General features: G+C 39.6%; 1 protein-coding gene across 8 annotated transcripts in view; it reads left to right on the top strand.

Moving 5' to 3' along the window:
* The window catches only part of ENOX1 (ecto-NOX disulfide-thiol exchanger 1), a 505,667-nt gene extending 495,156 nt beyond the window's left edge, over positions 1 to 10,511 (top strand). For all 8 annotated transcript variants that reach the window (XM_021669313.2, XM_021669309.2, XM_021669314.2 and 5 more), the window contains one exon: positions 9,542 to 10,511. In XM_021669313.2, coding sequence (XP_021524988.2) covers positions 9,542 to 9,673 — 132 coding nt within the window. In that variant the 3' untranslated portion in view covers positions 9,674 to 10,511. The remainder of the gene's footprint in view (positions 1 to 9,541) is intronic.
* The last annotated feature ends 13,916 nt before the right edge of the window (positions 10,512 to 24,427 follow it).

Here is a 24,427-nt window from a genome sequence, read left to right as displayed (position 1 = left end):
TGTAAAAGCATTCCTATTTCTCCACATCCTCTCCAGCATCTCACTTCCTGACTTTTTTAATGATCACCATTCTAACTGGCATGAGATGGTCTCTCCATGTAGTTTTGATTTGCATTTTTCTAATGACAGTGATGATGAGCTTTTTTTCATATGTGTGTTAGCTGCATAAATGTCTCCTTTTGACAAGTGTCTGTTCATATCCTTTGCCCACTTTTTGATGGGTTGTTTTTTCTTGTAAATGTGTTTAAGTTCTTTCTACATTCTTTGTTAATACATAATATTGCCCTTTGTCAGATTGGTAGATTGCAAAAATTTTTTCCCATTCTGTTGGTTGCCGTTTCACTCTGATGATAGTTTCTTTTGCTGTGCAGAAGCTGTTTAATTTAATTAGATCTCATTTGTCTATTTTGGCTTTTGTTGACATAGCTTTTGGTGTTTTAGTGATGAAGTCCTTGCTCATGCCTACATCGTGAATGGTATTGCCTAGGTTTTCTTCTAGGGTTTTTATGGTGTTAGGTCTTATGTTTAAATCTTTAATCCACCTTGTGTTAATTTTTGCATAAGATATAAGGAAGGGATCCAGTTTCAGCTTTCTGCATATAGCTAGCCATTTTTCCCAACACCATTTATTAAATAGGGAATCCTTTCCCCATTGCTTGTTTTCATCAGGTTTGTCAAAGATCAGATGGTTGTAGATGTGTGGCATTATTTTTGAGGCCTCTGTTCTGTTCTGTAGGTCTCCATCTCTGTTTTGGTACAAGTACCATGCTGTTTTGATTACTGTAGCCTTGTGATATAGTTTGAAGTTAGGTAGCATGATGCCTCCAGCTTTGTTTTTGTTTTTTGGGTTTTTTTGCATAGGATTGTCTTGGCTATGCAGACTCTTTTTTGGTTCCATATGAAGTTTAGTGTGGTTTCCTCCAATTCTGTGAAGAAAATCAATGGTAGCTTGAAGGGGATATCACTGAATCTATAAATTACTTTGGGCAGTATTGCCATTTTCACAATATTGATTCTTCCTAACCATAAGCATGGAATGTTTTTCCCTCTGTTCGTGCTCTTATTTCCTTGAGCAGTGGTTTGTAGTTCTCCTTAAAGAGGTCCTTCACATCCCTTGTTAGTTGTATTCCTAGGTATTTTATTCTCTTTGTAGCAACTGTGAATGGGAGTTCACTCATGATTTGACTCTCTGTCATTGGTGTATAGGAATGCTTGTGATTTTTGCACATTGATTTTGTATACTGAGACTTTGCTGAAGTTGCTTATCAGCTTAAGGAGATTTTGGACTGAGATGATGGGGTCTTCTAAATATACAATCATGTCATCCGCAAATAAGGACAAATTGACTTCCTCTTTTCCTAATTGAATAGGCTTTATTTCTTTTTCTTGCCCAAGAGCCCTGGTCAGAACATCCAATACTATGTTGAATAGGACTGGTGAGAGAGGGCATCCTTGTCTTGTACTGGTTTTCAAAGGGAATGCTTCCAGTTTTTGTGCATTCAGTATGATATTGGCTGTGGGTTTGTCATAAACAGCTCTTATTTTGAAATACATTCCATCAATACCTAGTTTATTGAGAGTTTTTAGCATAAAGGGCTGTTGAATTTTGTCAAAGGCCTTCTCTGTGTCTTTACTTCTGTTTATGTGATGGATTACATTTATAGATCTGCATATGTTGAACCAGCCTTGCATACCATGGATGAAGCTGACTTGATCATGATGGATAAGCTTTTTGATGTACTGTTGGATTCAGTTTTGCCAGTATTTTATTGAGGATTTTCACATCAATGTGATCATGGATATTGGCCTGAAATATTCTTTTTTAGTTATGTCTCTGCCAGACTTTGGTATCAGAATGATGTTGGCCTCATAAAATGAGTTAGGGAGGATTCCTTCTTTTTCTATTGTTTGGAATAGTTTCTTTGTACCTCTGGTAGAATTCCACTGTGAACTCGTCTGGTCCTGGACTTTTTTTGGTTGGTAGGATATTAATTGCTACCTCCATTTCAGACCTTGTTATTGGTCTATTCAGGGGTTCAACTTCATCCTGGTTTAGTCTTGGGAGGGTGTAAGTGTCCAGGAATTTATCCATTTCTTCTAGATTTCCTGGTTTATTTGCATAGAGGTGGTTTATAGTATTTTCTGATGGTAGCTTGTATTTCTGTGGGTTCAATGGTGATATCCCCTTTATCATTTTTTATTGCATTTATTTGATTCCTCTCTCTTTTCTTCTTTGTCTGGCTAGCAGTCTATCTATTTTGTTGATCTTTTCAAAAAACTAGCTCTTGAATTCACTGACTTTTTGAAGGGTTTTTCGTTTCTCTCTCTCCTTCAGTTCTGCTCTTTCTTTATTTCTTGTCTTCTGCTAGCTTTTCAATTTGTTTGATCTTGCTCCTCTAGTTCTTTTAATTGTGTTAGGGTGTTGATTTTAGATCCTCATTTCTCTTGTCAGCATTTAGTGCGATAAATTTTGCCTCTAGACACTGCTTTAAATATGTCCCAGAGATTCCGGTATGTTGTGTCATCATTCTCATTGGTTTTGAAGAGTATCTTTATTTCTGCCTTCATTTTGTTATTTACCCAGTAGTCATTGAGGGGCAGGTTGTTCAGTTTCCATGTAGTTGTACGGTTTTTTTTTTTTTTTAGAAAGAAAGAAAAAGAATAAAGAAGAGGAGGAAAAAGGAAGAGAAAGAGAGAGAGAGAATGGGAGTATTGCTTTCTTGCCCAGGCTAGAATGCAATTTAGTAATGGGTATTAAAAACCTCTTTTACACCAATAATTATACTTGATGTAAACAGGAAGGAATAAGGGAAGAAAATAACAAACGAGCAGCCAACCAATATTTCATTTAAACCTATGAAATGCTATGCGATTACTGAGGAGTGATTTACTTCCAATTATGTAGTCACTTATGGAATAGATGTGAGGTGGTAATGTATGTTTTATGTATTTGAAGTGGAGAGTTCTATAAATGTTTATTGTTTACTTGTTCCGGGTCTGAGTTCAAGTCCTGGATGTCCTTGTTAATTTTCTGTCTCATTGATCTATAAAATCGTTAGCTCTTCTTGTTATATTGATCCTTTTGCCATTATGTAATGTCCTTCTTTGCCTCTTTTGCTCTTTGTTACTTTAAAGTCTACTTTATCAGAGGCGAGAATTGCATCTCCTGCTTTTTATTTGTTTATTTTTACTCTCTGATTGGTTGATAAATCTTCCTCCTTCTCTTTGTTTTGAGTCTTTGTGTATCGTTGCATGTGAGATGGGTCTGGATGCAGCATAGCAATGGGTTTTGGCTTTTTATCCAATTAGAATATATATAACTTTAATACTAGCATTTGATGCTAGCTGGCTGTTTTGCCCATTAGTTAGTGTAAATTTTTCGTTGTGTTAATGTTCTTTTCTTTTTGATATATTTTTGGAAAGGCTGATATTGGTTGTTCCTTTATATGTATAGTGCTTCTTTCAGAAGCTCTTGTAAAGCAGGCCTGGTGATGGTGAACTCTCTAAATATTTGTTTGTTCGCAAAGGATTTAATTTTTCCTTCGATTATAAAGCTTAGTTTGGCTGGATAGGAAATTCTGGGTTGAAAGTTCTTTTCTTTAAGGATGTTAAATATTGGTCCCCACTCTTTTCTGGCTTGTAGGGTTTCTGCTGAGAGATCTGCTGTAAGTCTGATAGGTTTCCCTTTAGTTGTACAGTTTTGAGTGAGTTTCCTCATCCTGAGTTCTAATTTGATTGCACTGTGTTCTGAGAGACTGTTAAGATTTCTGTTCTTTTACATTTGCTGAGAAGTGTTTTACTTCCAATTATGTGGTCAATTTTTGAATAAGTATGATGCGGTGCTGAGAAGAATGTATATTCAGTGCATTTGGGGTTTAGAGTTCTGTAGACGTCTATTAGGTCCACTTGGTCCAGATCTGAGTTCAAGTCCTGGATATCCTTGTTAATTTTCTGTTTTGTTGATCTAATAGTGACAGTGGGGTGTTAGACTCCCACACAATAATAGTGGGAGACTTTAAGTCTCTTTGTAGGTGATTAAGAACTTTCTTTATGAATCTGGGTGCTCCTGTATTGGGTGCGTGTATATTTAGGACAGTTAGCTCTTCTTGTTGCATTGATCACTTTACCATTATATAATGCCCTTCTTTGTCTCTCTTGATCTTTGTTGGTTTAAAGTCTGTTTTATCAGAGACTAGGATTGCAACCTCTGCTTTGCTCTCTATTTGCTTGGTAAATCTTCCTCCATCTTTTTATTTTGAGCCTATGTGTGTCTTTGCACATGAGATGGTCTCCTGAATACAGCGCACCAATGGGTCTTGACTATGCAATTTGTCAGTCTGTGTCTTTTGATTGGGGCATTTAGCCCATTTACATTTAAGGTTAATATTGTTATGAATTTGATCCTGCCATTTTGATACTAGCTGGTTGTTTTGCCCAATAGTTGATGCAGTTTCTTCATAGTGTTGATAGTCTTTACAATTTGATATGTTTTTGCAGTTGGTGGTACTGGTTGTTCCTTTCCATGTTTACTGCATCCTTCAGGAGCTCTTGTAAGGAAGGCCTGGTGGTGACAAAATCTCTCAGCATTTGCTTGTCAGTAAAGGATTTTATTTTCTATTTTATTTTATTTTATTTTTTGAGACAGAGCCTCGCTCTGTCGCCCAGGATGGAGTGCAGTGGCATGATCGGCTCACTGCATCCTCCGCCTTCCCAGTTGAAGAGATTCTACTGCCTCAGCCTCTCAAGTAGCTGGGACTGTAGGCACATGCCACCATGCCTGGCTAATTTTTGTATTTTTAGTAGAGACAGGGTTTCATTATGTTGGTCAGCTGACCTCAATCTCCAGACCTCATGATCCGCCCACGTCAGCCTCCAAAAGTGCTAGGATTACAGGCGTGAGCCACTGAGCCCAGCCTGTAAAGGATTTTATTTCTCCTTTGCTCATAAAGCTTAGCATGGTTGGATATGAAATTCTGGGTTTAAAATTATTTTCTTTAGGGATATAGAATATTGGCCCCACTCTCTTTGGGCTTGTAGGGTTTCTACCAGGAGGTCCACTGTGAGTCTGATAGGCTTCCCCTTGTGGGTAACCTGACCTTTCTCTCTGGCTGCCCTTAGCTTTTTTTCCTTCATTGCAACCCTGGCGAATCTGACAATTAATGTGTTTTGGGGTTGCTCTTCTTGAGGAATATCTTTGTGGTCTCTGTACTTCCTGAATTTGAATGTTGGCCTGCCTTGCTACGTTGGGGAAGTTCTCCTGGATAATATCCTGAAGAGTGTTTTCCAACTTGGTTTCATTCTGTCATTTTCAGGTACACCAATCAAACGTAGATTTGTTCTTTTCATGCAATTCTGTATGTCTTGGAGGCTTTGTTCATTTCTTTTCATTCCTTTTTCTTTTATCTTCTCACTTTATTTCATTGAGTGGATCTTCAATCTGATATCTTTTCTTCTGCTTGATCGATTAAGCTATTGAAACTTGTGCATGCTTCATGAAGTTCTTGTGCTGTGTTTTTCAGCTCCATGAGGTCATTTATGTTCTTCTCTGAACTGGTTATTCTAGTTAGCATTTCATCTAACCTTTTTTCAAGGTTCTCAGCTTCCTTACATTGGGTTAGAACATGTTCCTTTAGCTTGGAGGAGTGTGTTATTACCCACCTTCTGAAGCCTGCTTCTGTCAATTTGTCAAACTCATTCTCCAGCCAGTTTTATTCCCTTGCTGGTGATTTGTGATCCATTGGAGAAGAGGCATTCTGGTTTTTGGAGATCTCAGCCGTTTTGTGCTAGTTTCTTCCCATCTTCATGGATTTATCTACCTTTGGTCTTTGAAGTTGGTGACCTTTGAATGGGATCGCTGAGTGGATGTCCTTTCTGTTGATGTTGAAACTCCTTCGTTTGTTAGTTTTCCTTCTAACAGGCCCCTCTGCTGGAGTTTGCTGGAGGTCCACTCCTGACCCTGCTTGCCTGGGAATCACCAGCAGAGGCCGTAGAACAGCAAAGATTGCTGCCTGTTCCCTCCTCTGGTAGCTTCGTCCCAGAAGGGTACCCACCAGATGCCAGCCAGAGCTCTCTTGTCTGTCAGTCCCTGCTGGGAGGTGTCTCCTAGTCAGGATACACGGGGGGTCAGGGAGCCACTTGAGGAGGCAGTCTGTCCTTTATCAGAGTTCAAGCACTGTGCTGGGAGATCTATTGCTCCCTTCAGAGCTGCCAGGCAGGGACATTTAAGTCTGCTGAATCTGAACCCACAGCCTCCCCTTTTCCCAGGTACTCTGTTCCAGGAAGGTGGGGGCTTTATTTATAAGTCACTGACAGGCCGCTGCCTTTTTTCCGTTTTCAGAGATGCCCTGCCTAGGTAGACGGGAGTTTAGTGACACAGTCTGCCTGCAGGGGCCTTGGTGAGCTGCCATAGGCTCCGCCCAGTCACTATGTAAACTTCCTGGCAACTTTGTTTACACAGGCGAGGTTAAAACCACCTACTAGAGCCTCAGCAATGGCGAACACCCCTCCCCACACCAAGCTCAAATGTCCCAGCTCAAGCTCAGACTGCTGTGCTGGCTGTGAGAATTTCAAGCCAGTGGATCTTAGCTTGCTGGTGTTCATTGGGGGTGGAAACTGCCAAGCCAGATCTCTTGGCTCCCTGGCTTCAGCCTCCTCTTTCAGGGGGATGAGTGGTTCTGTCTCGCTGGCATTCCAGGTGCCAATGAGGTATGAAAAAAAACTGCAGCTAAAACAGCTGCCTAGTTCTGTGCTGGAAACCTGAGGCACTGGTGTGATAGGCACCAGAGGGAATCTGCTGGTCTGTGGGTTGTGAAGACTATGGCACTCTGGCTCAGACTTCTCCCAGAGTGTTGGGAGAAGTCTCTAATGGCTTCCCATGGCTGGGAGAGGGAGTTCTCTGGCCCTTTGCACTTCCTGGGTGAGGTGACGCTCCACCCTGCTTTGGCTTGCCCTCCTTGATCTGCACCCACTGTCTAACCGGCCCCAGTGAAATGAACCAGGTATCGCAGTTGGAAATGTGGAGATCACCCGCCTTCTCCATCAATCTCGCTGGGAACTGTGCACCAGAGCTATTCTTATTTGGCCATCTTGGCGGAAAATTAGGGCTTGTTTTCTTATAGGTAAAATTTTCCCTATCTTATGCGAGTATCAGAATTAAATAGTGTTTTCAGAAGAGTCCGGCAAGGTTTCCCAGCAATTTTAAGTTATCACACTTTTTACAGCCAGCTGTAAGGCTGCTGGGTGGGACTGCTTCTCCTGATCCCAGCTGGCTTCCTACACATTAACTTTAAATCAGATATTTATTTTTTTCCCCTCAAGAACTTAGCTTTTTCTCTCCTTCCTAAGGAATAGCACAGGCTTCTTCCCTTCATTATTTCCAAGGGAGGTGGCAGTTACGTTGGAAACAAGGTGCTGGTGGGCACCTTGGCCTGCCTATTCTACTAAAGCCTCTCTTGGATCTGGGGAAGGACATGCCAGGGGTGGTACTTGAATTTGGCAACTAGAGACTGCCATAGATGATTTGTGCTGTCCTCCTCCAAAAGGAAGAAGGGAACTTGTTGAGAAGATAACTTGGTCTCATAAGGCTTAAAGAAAGAAAACTGCCTTCTGCACCAATGAAAAAACTATGTTTGACCACATGTAACTCTGTACCACAAAAGGTTAGATAATAGTGTCATTTTCTAGCAGTATTCCATAAACAGACACTGTGTTACCTTTTACACATAATACTTACAATTACCCTGAGAGATATGACTTCTATTACACACCTGAAGAAACTGAGCATTAGAATTAAGTAATCTTCCCAAAGTCACACAGCTTGAGGCCTACCCAAAGTAAAATCTAAGCTTGTCTGGCTTAAGTCCCCATTCTTAACCCAAATATGCCTGACAATAAGAATGATCTGGAATGGTTGTTAAAAATAGATTATGTGGGCTACACCCCAGACCAGCTGAATCAGGGTCTCCAGAGAAGAGGCTGACTGGGGGATCTGATTTTTTTTAACAAGTGCCCCAGGTGACTGCTACTGAGAAAGACCTCCCAACACCCCTGGGTTGTTTACCCCTGGCCTTTGACAATGATGGAAAGTGCTTAAGGCACACCAATCAAGGCCCCGGCCCCAAGCCATGCACTGTGGGTTCTTTCCCAAGTTCTGTCTTTGATAAAACACTTAACCCTGTGTAGTTCACACAGTTTTCTGAGCTATAAAGTGGAGATGCATCATAATATCTGCTCACAAATCTCACAGGAGTGCTGTGAGAAGTAAATGAGAACACTGGTGAAGGTGCTTTGCAGAGTGCTCACTAAGAGAAAATGTACTTCTCAAAGTTATTACAAACCTTCACATAATCTGTCTCACAGGCTTTTGTTGGTTGACCTGGGAATCTAACCATCCTTCTAATATGGTGTTTATGGGAAATGCATTCAGATTTCAAAATAATTTACCAAAAAAATTTCAGAATACAATTCAATTTTCAGGACTGCCTCTATTTAACTAAAGTTTTGTATTACAGGCCCAAGAATAGTGAACGTATCATATGAAGTCTTTTCCATGAGAATAGTAAATAAACAGTTGATTTGACTTCTTGGTCTATTTGGTGTTGCTTTTAAATGAATCCTAATATTGTTAGATGAAAAGTGTAGACTCTAAAATGATATCTCTACAGTCATTATCCCATTTGCTGAGGCTTAAAGAGACTGTCTTTGCAAGGGTCATTTAACTTGTAACAATGGTAGGTACAGGATTCAAACCATATCAGACCCTAAATTCTGGGGATGTTCAAACAGTATCAGACCCCAGATTGGCCACACTGCTATATAAAATCATGCACGCACATGGATTGGCATATTAACCCATGAAAACAAAAGCCATCACTGTGTTGTTAGAGCAGAGGGATTGTGGCTGATTTGTTCTTTAAGATAAAATGAATTATTGGTATAAAAATTGGGAGAAGAAAAAAGTTGCACTAAAAACTATACCTGGATTTTATGACTGTATATCAAGACTTATTTTGTTGTAGGTTTTGGAGTTTAGATTCCATTCCTAAACCTTCATGGTCTCTGGTCCATGTGAAAGTTAAGGAAGAGAAAGGAATTTGCGTGGCAAGAAATCCACCCAAGTGTCCTCTGCTCCTGGAAGCATTAAAGAAAATTGCTGTCCTTCAAACATGATGATGAAGACATTAAGTAGCTTTCTAGAAGTGGTGATGGATTTGCTCTGAGCCCTCTTAAATTCCCTCCCCATCTCCTTTTATATCAAGGAGGGCTGTTCAGGCATGGTGCTGCCAGTAAGGTAGCCATCCATATGAAGGGTGAACTTGGCACTTTCCGCCCATCCAACTCATGCCCCACCCCGCCAGCTGCTCGGGAGATGGGATAATCACATTCAGTACTTCTGAATGGTCCTTCTATAAGGACATCCCCTGACAGCCCCATAGAAAACTAAATGCTGTTTATATCACTGGAAAAGCTCATCCTTGCCCAATTCATTCCTCCTTTAAGATGAGTTCCTTTCCCCAAAGTAACTTTTCTTCCTTTCTAACAGATATCTGCAAATGAAATAGAAATGCTTTTGATGAGGCTGCCACGCATGTTCAAACAGGAATTCACAGGCGTGGGAGCCACGCTGGAAAAAAGATGGAAATTGTGTGCCTTTGAAGGAATTAAAACTACCTAACTGTGAAGAGCAAAACATCTCTGGAATTGAAACCATGTGAACCTGGCCAGGGCTGTGCAACAGGGGAGCAGGAGGTGTGGGATTGGTCCAGCAAACAACCTTTGTGGAGACATCGAAGCTTGCCTTTAGTTATATCTGTGGCGTTCTCTTGTGAGTGGAAATGTAATTGTGTACCAGTTCCTTAAAATAAACAAAGCTTCATACTGTGACAGATCTGTTTCCTAAGAAAACCAAACAATGATTCCACAGTCATAATGACGGCAAAATCTTAAAATATGCTACATTTGAGAATAGCTCACCAAGCAAAATATTTAAAGTTAATGATGGTGTAGCGATGATTGTTGCTAGGCTACAGAGTTGTATATGTAATATATAGCTGAAATCATTAAATGACATTTTCCTGAAAGTCTTTCTGGTTTAGTAAAAAAAACAAACAAACAAAAAAAACAAAAAATAATTTTACAGTAAGGGAAAATCATACCGAAAGAAAACTTGAATATGTGTCTAAACAGTTATTGTATTTTGTAAATTAAGTTATATGCTGTTCCAGGGACTTTTGCCTTATTGAAGAGGCAGAAAATATGATTGGACACATTGAGAATGCTTTATCAAGAATATTATTTTTCTAATGTAACAATTCTCCATCATAAGTTCTTTTAACATGGACTGCATAACAATTTTCATAAAGTGTAAATAAAGGAAAAACTAGTGTTATTGTCTTGTACTTGGTATGTAACATTCAGGTTTATGCATCAAAATAAACATTCAGTAAATATTCCTGTTACAAATTTTATAGCAAAGATATTAATTTTTTTCAATAAATATGACTTCTACCATATTGGTTTTACAGATTATTCTCTGACATATTTTATTTCTCCCTTAAGAAATCTTTTTCTGATTATTGGTCCCATCTCATATCCTACCATTTAAAAATGATTAAATACATAAGTGACATTAAGAGATAAAACATTATTTCAAATAGGAATATAAAAAATTGTGGAATGGAAATTACCAAGAAAGGAGATTATTCGTATATAGCATTAGCGTAGATTTTTTAAAATAGTAGGACATAGCATCCACAAATAAATAATAAACAAATTTTACCTTTGTTTCGTGTTCTCCTGGGCAGTTACAAAGTAGTCCATTAATCTCATTAACTCTTGGATTTATGCATTTGTATGTTTACTGGAAAACATATTAGAAAAGAAATTAATTAAGGGATCCACACTTGGACCAACAATTTAGATAGAATTTGGGCTTCCCCTCTTTATTTTAATAACAAATGGGATATGACTTTTTGTACCCTTCCTGCTATCCTACATAAAAATCACAAAAAAGACAAATATTCTTAATTGTAATTGGAATGTTTTTTAGGAAGACAGCTAAACAGTTAATGTTCTCTGATATTATGAAAAGATACTCATAATTTCCTATTGGAATAATCCTTTATTGATACCTTTATTGATAAGTATCTTTACTGATCTCTGATAAACTAAGGCACTTACTCATACCTCCCATAAATATCTACACACGTGTTTTGTTCAGGCTCAGGGTTAACACTAATGAGTATAAAGGTGAGTAAGAAAAGACCCTTTCCTTAATGTGCTCAGAGTTCAGTGTGAAGAAGACATTTTCAGCCAGGCACGGTGGTTCATGCCTGTAATCCCAGCACTTTGGGAGGCTGAGGCAGGTGGATCCTTGAGGTCAGGAGTTTGAGACCAGCTTGTCCAACATGGTGAAACCCTATTTCTACTCAAAATACAAAAAAAAAGTAGCTGGGCCTGGTAGCAGGTGCCTGTAGTCCTAGCTACTCAGGAGGCTGAGGCAGGAGAACCACTTGAACCTGGGAGGTGGAGGTTGCGGTGAGCCAAGATGGCGCCACTGCACTCTAGCCTGCGTGACAGAGCCAAGAATCCATCTCAAAAAATAAGAAAAAAGAAAAAGACATTTTCCCCAAAAGTTTCTATATGATGTGATTCTGGGAACAAGAAAGATATGACAGGTGCTATGGCATTCAAACTATATGCCCATATCATATTGAACCCTACACGCCTTCCCTTACTATCAGTCCATGCCTACAGCCACCATCATCCTAACATTTAGCTCCAAGTCAGGAGACACAAAGACACAATAGTCAGAAAGGAGAAGACATCATTTACAGATGCTGCTATTATTGTAAAACAGAAAACCTAAGCAGTTCACCTGAAAAACAAGGAAAATAGAATTCAGTAAAGTGGCTAAAGTCATAAAGTCTAATAAAGACATAGGGGAAGGTACCACAGTCTATGCTATTTCTAATGGAAAGCATGGTGGATATTTTCAAGCATGCATTGATAGGTTCCAGTATTACTAGCAGTCACTTTAGCAGAAAGATATCCTGCACAGGGTAAACCCCTAACTCTGAGCTTTGTGCTCACACAAAGCTGAGGACCTCATATTAGATCTGACAAAAAGATATCATTTCCAAACACATGGATCTGTGTTGTGTAGCACAACTTGGGGGAAGGAAATGGTTAATTTGTCATTGCTGGAGATACGCTTCTGCACTAGAAAAATCTATTTTGGCTGCAATTTTTTTATTTATACTTGAAATTAATTCTATTACTTGTCTAGAAATATATTGATTATATATTTTAACTTCAATTATGTGAATAATTTGTTTTTGGATTTTTTTTTTATCCTCTAAATTATTTCACAGACTCTCAGTTCAGCTGGGACTTTAGAGCTCACCTGGGAAATAACTAACATTGGTGCCTATGAGGGTGGTCTGGAGTCTATGTATATCTGTCACCTCATCTCCTTTAATCCTCCTGATAACCGTATATGAAGATAATATTATCGTCCCCATTGTCACAAGGAAAATGAGGCTCAGAAGTTTTAAGTAATTTGGCCAACTTCGCAGTTAGTAAATTTTGAATGGAGATTTGAACCTAAGGCTAACTGGCTCCCAAACATATTCTTCTTTTCGCTGGTCATACTTCTATTAATAGTTCAACCCATTCCACCCCACCTGTGAGCCCAATGCCATCCAGTGCCTTTGGATCCCTTTTTATTCTGCACCATCCCTTGTACATGAGTAGAGAGGTGAAGACTCTTCATACCTTTCTCTCCTTAGAATAAGCACAATATTGAAGGTTTAGCGATCCTTGTGATCTGGCCCCAAAGGGCCTTTCTAACTTGCTTTTCATTGTTTCCCTGAATATGATTCATCTTTTTTCTTGCTTTTCTGCTTTTGTTCACCTATTTGAATGAAACCACCTTTGTCACATCTAGTTATCACAGTTCTACACAACTTTAAGTGGGAAATAAGCCTTCATGCCCCAGCAGAAGTCATTCCTCCTGCCTCTGCAGTCATCCCACATTGACTGTTTCTTAAGGCACTTGCCACCCAGCTGTCCTTGCCCTATTATATTACAAGCTCTTTGATGGACCTGAACACATCTCATTTACTTTGAATTATTTCTCAAAGTGGTTTTGCTTATAAATATTTAGAAAGTAGGACAGAAAGTGATCTAAGATATTTTTCTACCTCCAGGAACCAATTTGGCTATACATACCCAAGGGGAAAATATTACAAAATATTTGAAAAGGCTGCAAATATCTTAGATCCAAGATTCCAAGGTGGGAAATATGAGTGAGAATGTACTGCATATTACTGAAATAAAAAATAAGCAACCCGATTCCTAGTGAAACTTCAGACCCAGATCAATTATCAAGTCTTCTATGAGGCCCTGATTCCCTCAGGAGCGCTCCTCCTGGGCTCCCCCTACTATTCATTACATTTCTATTGCAGCCCATTGACTGTATTTTAATCATTTTTTAATGTGGCTGTCTTTCCACTCCTGCAGGCAGGAGACCTTCCTTACTTATCCCTCTAGTCCCTCAGAGTCTGACATGACATATTTTTACTTATAAATAAATATTTATCACATTAATGAAAGAAGAACTCACACAGGAACTTTCTGAAGTTGTTGAATCAGAATATATTCAGGTATTAGGTCCAGCAATAGAGGCTAGAACTTTGTCTCTCCTTTGTAATATCTTGGCAAAACCCTTATTTTTCTATTTTATTTTTTTATTGTGGTAAAATACTTAGCAATTTAGCCATAGTGTACAATTCTATGACATTAAATGCATTCACAATATTATGTAACCAATCATCACTATTTATACCCAAAACTTTTACATTATCCCCAACAAAAATTATGTACTCACTGAACAATAACTCCTCGTTCTCTTACCCTTCTAACCTCTGGTGACTTCTAGGCCCAGCGCCTCCATCAATGTGCCTATTCTAGGCATCCCATGTAAGTGCAATCATACCACATTGGCCCTCTGTGTCTGGTTTCTTTCACTCAGCATGACATCTTGAAAGTTCATCCATGCTGCGGCATGTATCAGAATTTCACTTATTTTTAAGGCTGAATAATAGGCTGTGCAAGAAAAACAAGTTGCTTTTTCGTGGTAAGGGTAGGGGATGTTTTACTTTGAGGTTGGTTCTTGGGTTTTTTTGGCGGGGTGGGGAGGGGATTGTAGCCCTTTTCATAAAATGGCTACTGTGTTTATTTATTGGACTCAATAAAAGGTGGTTTATCCCCAAAACATAAGAACTTTTTGACCATAATACTCAGTTTCTTCTCATAAACTGAGAACATAGAGACATCAGATCTCTAAAATCTTATAGCTTGACTTATTTTTCATCAAAATGGTAGAAGGTTCACCTGCAATCCCAGCACTTTGGGAGGCTGAGGCAGGCGGATCACTTGAGGTCAGCAGTTCGAGATCAGCCTGGCCAACATGGCATAACCCCACCTCTACTAAAAATACAAAAATTAGCCAGGTATAGTGGCTCATTTCTGTAATCCCAGCTACTCAGGAGGCAGGAGAATAGCTTGAACCTGGGAGGTGGAGGTTGCAGTGAGCCAAGATCACACCACTACACTCCAGCCTGGGTGGCAGAGTGACACCCCGTCTGAAAAAAAAAAAAAGAAAGAAATAGGAAAAAATGAATACTATTCCATTGTATGAGAACTCTTCTTACTGGCTTATGTAAGTTTTACTTATTACAGTAAGAAAAAATCATTAATCTGTGTTGGAAAATATTTAAATACCACATCAAAAACAAGATTTGAAAGTGTAGGGAAGCTTATTTTTAATTTGATAAACTGTTCATTTTCGTTGAGGATAAAAATGAAATGAGAAAAGTAGAAAACCTTGATAGTAATTGTGTAGAAAATGAGACTGACTAAACAAATGTCCATGCAACAAACTCTGATACGCAACAAGTTATTTTTTCTTGGTAAGAGTAGGGGATGTTTTACTTTGAGGTTGGTTCTTGGGTTTTTCTTGTGTGGGGGAGGAGGGGATTGTACCCCTTTTCAGAAAATGGCTACTGTGTTTATTTACTGGACTCAATAAAAGGTGGTTTATCCCCAAAACATAAGACTTCTTTTACCATAATACTCAATTTCTTCTCATAAACTGAGAAAACAGACATCAGATCTCTAAAATCTTATAGCTTGACTTATTTTTCATCAAAATGGTAAAAAGTTCACATGTATATTAAATAAGACCGTCATAAGCAGCTGAAGAAACTATCCTCTGTAGCGCACCAAAAAGCATTTTAGACAAGTTACAGTGAATGTGTTTATATAGTAGATCACTGCAAATACTGTCACTCTAGTTCCGCCACCTCCAATTTCCTCCTCTACTTGCAAGTGGACTTTTTTTTCATTCCCAGGCTTCAGATATTTGGAAATGTCTCACATTGTAGGTGAGCACTCAGGCGGTACTGCAGTCAAGCCCGGCCCCAACATTCACTGACCTTGTGGCCAGGGCACGTTCCTTACCCACATTGAGGTGCTAGTCCCAGATCTATAATATGGGAATGTTAATGCCTACATCATAGGGTGATGATTAAATAAGACAGCATGCAAATGTACCCCCTAACACTGAGCCAGGCAGACTGAAGGCATTTGTTTCTACAAAAATAGTACTTAAACTACATCATTCCCAGCAAAGGGGACAAGCCCTTTCCCTGCTATCTGCCTATTCCTGTTCCTGACCACCGACAGTCAATCATATGCTTCTAAATACAAGGATAAAATAAGTATAAAGCAAGCAAATCCCCACCAATAGTTCATTAAACATGTTCAAGTGTAAGACTGACATTAGCAAGATAATTGTAATTCTCTAACCTGCAAAGACCTCCGCTGTGGGTCAAGATGGCCAGAGGCAGAACTATGTTATTTCTAGTTAAATAATTATAAGCTTGCTTTACTTATTGTACACTGAAGTTTATACCCTGAACTAAGCTATATCAAATATTGGTGCAGTAAAATAGAAATCAAGCGGCAACAGGAGGCCTAAGGTAAAGACCATCTGAGAGTGCTGTAAAACCGTGAAACACCGCGGCGTGGTTGCTAAGCAGGAAATCTGCTTTGGTCCCACGAATGCCTTCTCAACACGGAGGTTGCATGAGGATCACGTAAAGAGGACTTGTATAAGATCTCTGAGAAGGGAGGTGACCTCTGCTCACAAGATCCGGGAGGGTCTTTGCAGATGGGAGCTTGCAAGGAGGAAAAGCCTTGCAGGGCAGAGATTAATGGACCACCACAGGCTCTGCCTAGGTTCTCAGAACATGGATTAAGCTTGATGGCTCTGTGTCTGAAATGCTCGGGAGGGGTGTGGTCAAAACTGGTGGCACTTTACCCATTAAGCTTGATGCAAATGCACCTTGGTAGCAACCAGTGGTAGAACTCAGTGTTCTAGGTCTGCATAAGAATCACGTCTGCTACTGAATACTGCAGACCATACCTCTCCCTCTTGGCTATCTTGCCCACATTAGTTTCAAGGCCTCTCCCAATAGTTTCAAGTCCTCCCCTGATCATCCCTCCTTGCTCCCCCACCCCTCAATTAACAAGTGTATATACCTAATAAAAGTATGTGGAGCCCAGAGCTCAGTGCCAAGGCAGTTCACCACGCGAGAGAAAGAGTTCCTTGGACCCCTGGACCCATTCTGTGAACTTCTACTCTTGTGTCTTTATTTCCTTTTCTCACTCCCTTGTCACCGTCGGAACACGGGGCACCCACACACAGGGTTGGGCTGGTTCCCAACATCCGCAACTCTTATAGGCGAATAAGTAATGACCATCAAAGTTCTCTCATCACAGAAAAAACTAAAGCCTGAATTCTTTGCTACAGCTCCTTTTTCTTGTTTGGTGTATTTCCAATAAGCAGTAATTAGGGTCAAATACATTCAACTGTGAAGAAACTATGGCTCTGGGCTACTGCCATTTTGAATGATGGTCAACTAGGTATATAGTATGCAAAGATTAAATAAAGTATTAATTATGGTTTCTTTAACCCAGAAGACACATTGTCAGGAAAAATTATAGTTGTAGCTGCAATAGTATTATTTTAGAGAACATACACATCTATTATAGTTGCTGAGAGTGTCAAAGTAAAGTACTCCAGTAAATCTAGTAATTACAGACTGGTTGTGTTAATAAAATTAGCTGTTGTAGTCCAAAATTTTAACTGTTGCCTGCTCACAAAACTGTACAGATACCCCAACAAACTCAGATGTTTGCTCTGCACATTTTGCCTCTTATATAACGTAATTTATCAGAACAGGGCTATTTACTTCATGGGAAAAACAGAAGCCTAAAAATAAATTGCAGACATTTTACAGTAGAGAATGTTACATCTTCAATACAAAGCAGAAAGTGGTTAATGCACAACAGCAAGTGCACTGCATGTAATGAAATGCATTTTTTTGCCTAGCAAATATATTTAGTGTGTGTTGAAAGCTGTAATGTCTTCTCCTGCACAAAGAAATTTCTATTATAAAGCTCATTTGCTATTGCAGGGAGTGAAACCCTTTTTCTTGTTTACTAAAGTAGTCTATCTTAATATCAGCCCACAACGCTGTCAAGTTCACTTAAGAAAAGCTATGTGTAGATAAGAATAGGGCTGAATCAGAAACCAGAATATTCCATTTCATCTGCTTTTCATATCTGAGAAAGTGCTATGTAATTCACTACATCTGGTAGCAATCTCATTTTGGAAAACATTTTTCTTTTCAGAAGAAAAGGCTAAAAATTGGTCACTTTGAGGCTCTCATCAATAAATAAATCATTTGCCTTTGAATATGTTTATGCATAAGCAAGGATTTGTTTATCTAGCATTTCTTGAGATAGAATAGCAAGTATGGTCTGGGAAGTCAAACATTATCTTAAGGTGGAGATAATGTATGAAAACTATTGTGAGTCTTTTATTAAATAGACATTGTTACATCAAAATCAACATATCATGCATCATTTTTAAGACTTGCAATCACAGTAAATCAAGTTTCAAATATGATTGCTATGAATTCTTAGAAAAATTGTCACTGTCTAAGGCTGAGCAGCAACAAAGTAGGATTTTGCACCTCACTGGTCTGTTCCTTGAGGAGATAAAGGGAACTTTGGTTCACTGTGTATCTAAGACAAGGCTTTGTAGGCTGAGCCTTTATGCAATCAGACTGTGGACAGCAGGGGACAGAGAGAAATGCAGACTGTGCTAGCCTACAGTCAACCTCTTTTTTTTTTTTTTTGAGACAAAGTCTTGCTCTGTCACCCAGGCTGGAGTGCAGTGGCACGATCTTGGCTCACTGCAACCTCCCTCCCAGGTTCAAGTGATTCTCCCACCTCAGCCTCCCAAGTAGTTGGGGATTACAGGTGCCCACCACCATGCCCGGCTAATTTTTGTATTTTTAGTAGAGACGGGGTTTCACTATGTTTCCCAGGCTAGTCTGGAACTCCTGACCTTAGGTGATCTGCTCGCCTCAGACTCCTAAAGTGCTGGGATTACAGTCATGAGCTACCGCGCCCAGCCTAGTTCACCTATTTTTGTATTGTTGCTCTACCACGGGGGACTGGTAAATAAAGTGCATAGCCTTTTGGTCTGGAGGGAATAGATAGAGGCAGTAGAGTGAGGTGCTCAAGAGCAGTCTTTTGGAATCATCCCAATTGAGTGATCATGGGCATGTGATTTAATCTCTTTGAGGTTTGATCCTGAAATGGGATAATACTAACCCTTATGGAGTAATTCTGTAATTTTATCCATTGACTAAGTAGTACTAGGTCATCTAAGGTTACAGAATACTTCAAGCAAAAGTTTTCAATCTCATAGACTCACTGTCCCCTGCCAACTGAAACGTATTTCCCCTCAGAGACCACCACTAATACATCAAGTGGAATCAACTTCTTGATTCCTCCCTGGAACAACAAATGCTTTCATACAGCATAAGAGAAAATCTCCCACTTGTCTCAAGAGCTTTGGTAAGTGTATGGAACTAGAATTAGGACTTCCAAAAAACCCGATTCCTGAAGCTTCACCAAGAGGTTCTGAGAACTCATGAAACCAGTGAGTAACAGGCAAGTTCCTAACTCAAACCAGGCCTCTTAGAAGAGAGTCTTGGCAAAGACATACCTGGTATGTGTTCTCAAAATAAAATATTCCAGAGGAAATAGAACAACATCCCACTCTTGAGACAGAGAAGGGACTAGATATCATCTCCTGGGTCCTCTATCTCCAATAAGGATGGGACACTTTGGTGGGAGAATCAAAGGGATAGAATCCATCTTGTGCTCCTCTGTTTCATATTACTTTATGGAAAGGCAACTTGCATGTTTTTATCCCGTATTTACTCAGTGTTGAGACCTGAGAAAGGACATGGGAAGAGAAAGAGTTAAATGCTCATTAATGCCCTTTGGAATTTCTCAAACTTGGAAGTTTAAGTTGGGGTGTAAGAGCCCCCAACTTCTGCTTTGTTCTTATAACCCTTTTTCCTCTGTGTTTCCCATTTCCTTCTTTTCCCATAGGGCTTTGCTTTGTGAGTACTTATGTAACTGGCTCATTCATTAATCAGGTCACGTATAGTGATTTTCAATGAACTGAGAAGGAATACCCATTACCACACACGTAGACATTCACTAATACACATGTGCACAGATGTATACACACCCACACATACCTACACTAATAAAAATTATTGCATACACACTCATGTAAACATTACATCCGGTACAAATATATACACATGTAGCCACATTTACACCTATTCACAACTTCACTGACATCGAGATACCTCTGCTTTTGGCAATCATTTTTGATCCCTCAGGTTCTTCCCTCTCCTCGCTCTATTTATTTCAGCTATTCACTTTTCCCAGTAGGATGACTAACTTAGGACAAGTAAGAGAAGGTGACACTCAACCCTGTAGGTAATAAACATATGGAATTTACTTTAAAAAGATGATACTGGCAGGAAATGTAGGAGGATTGAAAATACTTCAAACAAATTTATGAAATAGCCAGAAAAGGCAAAGAAACTGACACAGTTAACCCACAAGGACATTAGTGAACTCTGTTCCGGGGAGGCACTGGTGCAATCTTCTAACTCAGGAATTCTTTTTTTTTCTTTTTTTTTTTTTTGAGACAGGGCCTCACTCATTGCCCAGGCTAGAGGGCAGTGATGCAACCTCTGTTCACCGCAACCTCCACCTCTCGGGTTCAAGTGATTCTCTTGCCTCAGCCTCCCAAGTAGCTCAGATTACAGGCATCTGCTGCCATGCCCAGCTAATTTTTGTTATTTTTGTAGAGATGGGTTTTCACCATGTTAGCCAGGCTAGTCTCTAACTCCTGACCCCAAGTGATTTGCCCACCTCAGCCTCCCAAAGTGCTGGGATTACATGTGTTAGTCACCACACCCAGCAGGAATTCTTATAGTTACACAGAAATAATTTCTATAGCATACAGAGGTTATTGACAGCACTATTTAATGGTCTATCTATATCCATATCTCTTGCTCTGTAACACTGAAATCTTGTCCTACTCCAGCTCTGGACTTGATTATTTATGCTGCTTTGGCCAATGAGATGGCTGCAGAAGCTGGAGAAGCCCCTGTGCATTTTTGCTTGCCCTCTGGCATGGTTAGGTTTGCATATTCTTGCACTTAGACACTGCTAATAAGAATGCAATGGGCTAGCCCAGTGGGCTAGCCATGCCACATATGGGCAGCTGAGCCAAGTTGCCCCAGCCAAGGCCATCTGGATCTGCTGACGGCCAGTTGACTCCTCAAGAAAATATGTCAGAGACAAGAAGAACAATTCAGCCTCAATAGTTGATCCGCAGACTTGTGAGCTAAATAAATGATTGTTTAAGCCACTTAATTTTGGGGTGACTTGTTATTCAACATTATTTGTAGCAACAAATAACTAACATTGAAACTGTTATTTAGAATTAGGGTGCCATTGTAACCAAAAAAAAAAAAAAAAAAAAGGCCAGAGACTAGAAAAATTATAAGAAAACTGCTACAAGAGGATGGAAAAACGACAACATGGGTTATGCAGTAACAACAAAAAAAGGACAAAACTGCTACATGTGTCAATTCAGATAGAAAATTTGCCTAAAAAACTTGGGATTTGAGCAATAACACTTCCAGGCACAACGCTGAAAGTGTCTGCTGCATCCTGGTAAGATTCTACAAGAAATGAAAGGGCTAGAAAAGTAACTGCCCAGTGTATAAGCAAATTGAGAGAGACCATAGAGGACTAGGATTTCTTGGCTGGAAAAGAAAATTGTTTTTCATCTTTCTCTTCAGCTAGCAAGAGAGCCTCAAAGTGAAATGTAGCCTGGGACAAGGATCTAATTAAATACTTGTCTTTAAGACCATCTATTAAGACCTTGGAAAGAAACAGGACAGAAAATAGCAGATCCTCTAAGCTCAACAAATGGGCTGCTAGGTATCTTAAGAGCACTGTCTCACAGTACTTAACTTGCCCAAATAACCATGGTTGAGTCTAGAGAGAGATCCAGCTCTAAAAGTATTGTATTGCTTTTGGCCCATTAGATTTATAAGAAACTCACAAAGTTTTGATGATACTATATTGACAAAAGGATCACCAGTTTATACAAAAAGAAATTGAGACTATTCAAAATATAAGAAAATCTCTAGGTCTCTAATTTCCACAATCAGGAAACAGGCTAAGAAAGTTTAAAACACATAGGAGTAGCCAAGAGGGGTAGAAAAGACAACACAGATGGTACAAAACAGAGCTTTAGAAAACAATGGACTAGGAAGTCACTCCCAGGAGGCAGAACCGAGGCCTAATTAAGAATATTCCCCCTCCTCTGGAAGAGAAAGTACTGGCAGCATTTTCAAGGATAGAATTCAGGATTGCTATGAGCCAGTGCCTCTTACCAGCTTTCCATTCTTTCCCTGTTTGAATGAGATTGTCTACTATAATTATTCTGACCTTTCTTACCCTGTTGCATTAGGTTTGAAGGCCAAATTTGTCTTTTTCACTCATAGATCTTTAATTCAAAGGAACTGTATCCAACGAGCCACATTAGGACCTGTTTTACACCTTGAGATCCTGGACCTTGAGCCTGATGCTGTGATTAGATGAGAACTTTAAGGATCTCGGGAGGAGGGAGGGACTGTATTTTACATAGGGAATAAAAGAAAGAGTTGGGGCCAGAGTGTGGACATTCCACTTTCCTATCTGTTTCAATTCCTGTATCAGCTTTACACTGCTACATATGATGCTCAATAACTGACCACACAAAAATGAGTGGCTTAAAACAACCATCATGTATTGGCTCACAGGCCTACAGGTTTGTGATTTAAGTTGGAAATTTCTCCTGATCTTGGTTGGACTTGCTTATATATTTTCTAGGTCAGTTGGCTCTCAGCTGAGACTCCATTTCTGGTGGTGGTTGGCTAGTGGTTGGCTTGGGGCAATAAGGTCAAATGACCTCAGCTTTGTCAATTCCAATCTCCCCCACATTCTTCCAGCAGGTTAGCATATGCTAACCTAGCATATACTCATAGTTAGCATATGGTAAATGCCAACTGACAACATTAAGCATACCCTGAGAATGACCCTGTATGGCAGGTACAACTGAATGTGTGTTTTAAGCTAGGGGTTTCAGGGTGGCCAATCCGGAGATTCATTCCTTGTCTATGAGGAACATCTGAGCTCCCTGTCTGTCCTTTGGAACATGGACTGTATGGGAGATTGAGGCCTTGAGATTTGAGTTCTATGAAAGTTGCCAGGTGGAAGTGGTCAGGGAAAAGGTGTTAAGTGAAAATGCTATATAAAACACATTTTTTGCAAGCAGTTGTTGTTCCCCCGCCCAGCCCACTACCACTAGTCCATGCAAATATTCTGTCCAGCCCATCACCAGTGGACTCTCTCCCCTGTATGTAAGACCCAGTAAAATCTCATGTCTCATTCCTTGGCTCTGGGTCTCTTCTTCAGTCTCCAGAACCTGGTACCATCCCCAGTGGAGTCTATGGGGTTCAGTACAACAGTTATGATGAAGGAGCCAGGGAAAATTAGGATCTGTGATTATAAAAAGCAGCAAGACAGAAAACCTCAATGCACAAGGACTTTCTCAGTTTCTGCTTGCATCACGCCTGCTTGCATCATGCCTGTCAACTGCTGATCAGCCAAAATAAGTCACATATCTGAGCCCAGAAACAAGGAGTAGATACATCAATATAATCAACCTACCATAATTTCCAAACTGTGTCCTATGGAAACTAGCATCCCACAAGATGTTATCAGATGTTCCACTTAAAAAAAGTTATATGGTCATACATATTTGTGAAATGTTGCTTATTACATTCTCTTACTAAGTCATACTCATTCACCTATTGAAGGTTCTAAGAATTCCTATTCTGTTTATCTTGATTTATCTGGTGTCTCCTACAATTATTTAGCCATGAAACACATTAATTATTGAAAAAGTTAAACACATCTTGAAAACAAGTGTTCCGTGAATCACAATCTGAGTAACACCAGTCTATGTTATAAAAAGTCACTGTAATAATTGCATTACAATAAGGAGCTTTAAGAGGCCTAGGAGTTTTCATGACACAGATAAGTAAACCGCTAATAATAATTATTTTCTCTACTTTCATATGAGAAAACCAAGAATCAGAAAAGTTACGCAAGCCCCACAGAAAAATAGCAGCCAAGCTGTGCTGCATCCTCACATCTGCCTGACTCCAAACACCTGTCATCTTTATCTCCCTACCTGTCAAGGGTGGAATGTCAGACACCATGACAAATGGCAGGCAGAGCATCACAGGGTGATGGTCTCATAGCCAGGGAACTGGCTTTAGTTCTGGCTTAGTCACTGACTAAGTGATCTTGAGTAAGTGACAGCTTCTTAAACACTTTTGATAGGAAACACCATTCTGTATGCTCCCACACAGCTAGAAGAATCTGGAAAATATTTTTGTGAACAGGTCTCTGGGACACAGGAATCTTCAGAGGCTTCCCCATGTGCCACAATAAAAATGACCTCAAACTTACTGCCTTGTCATAAATCTGGACCTGAACATAACAAATTCATTTTTTAATTTGTTTATTTCCATAACTTAAGATATTCAAAATATCCTTCAGGCTGAATCTCTTTCCTTGTCCTTTCTAATTTTCCAGTGAAATCTCAATGATGTATTCCAGTGAGGGTATATTAATATTCTGAGGAAATACAATACCTGCACCGTAGACTCTAATTTTAGAACATTCATCACTGAGATGGTTTTCTCCTTCCTGTCCTAATTTTTTTTTTTCAGGTTGTCAGCCTGTTGAATTATATTAAAGTAGGAGGTGACTTTCCTCTATGAAACATTTCTTTCTTGAGGTCCTGCCCTTTGTTAGGAATGGAGGCAGGCCCAGGAAAGGGAGGAGCCACAGC

Source organism: Aotus nancymaae, unplaced genomic scaffold (genome assembly GCF_030222135.1).
Source record: "Aotus nancymaae isolate 86718 unplaced genomic scaffold, 86718_ANA_hifiasm-v0.15.2.pri h1tg000043l, whole genome shotgun sequence".
NCBI classification, from domain to species: domain Eukaryota; kingdom Metazoa; phylum Chordata; class Mammalia; order Primates; family Aotidae; genus Aotus; species Aotus nancymaae.
The sequence above is the reverse complement of the archived record's forward strand: the minus strand, read 5'-3'. Positions and strand labels throughout refer to the sequence as shown.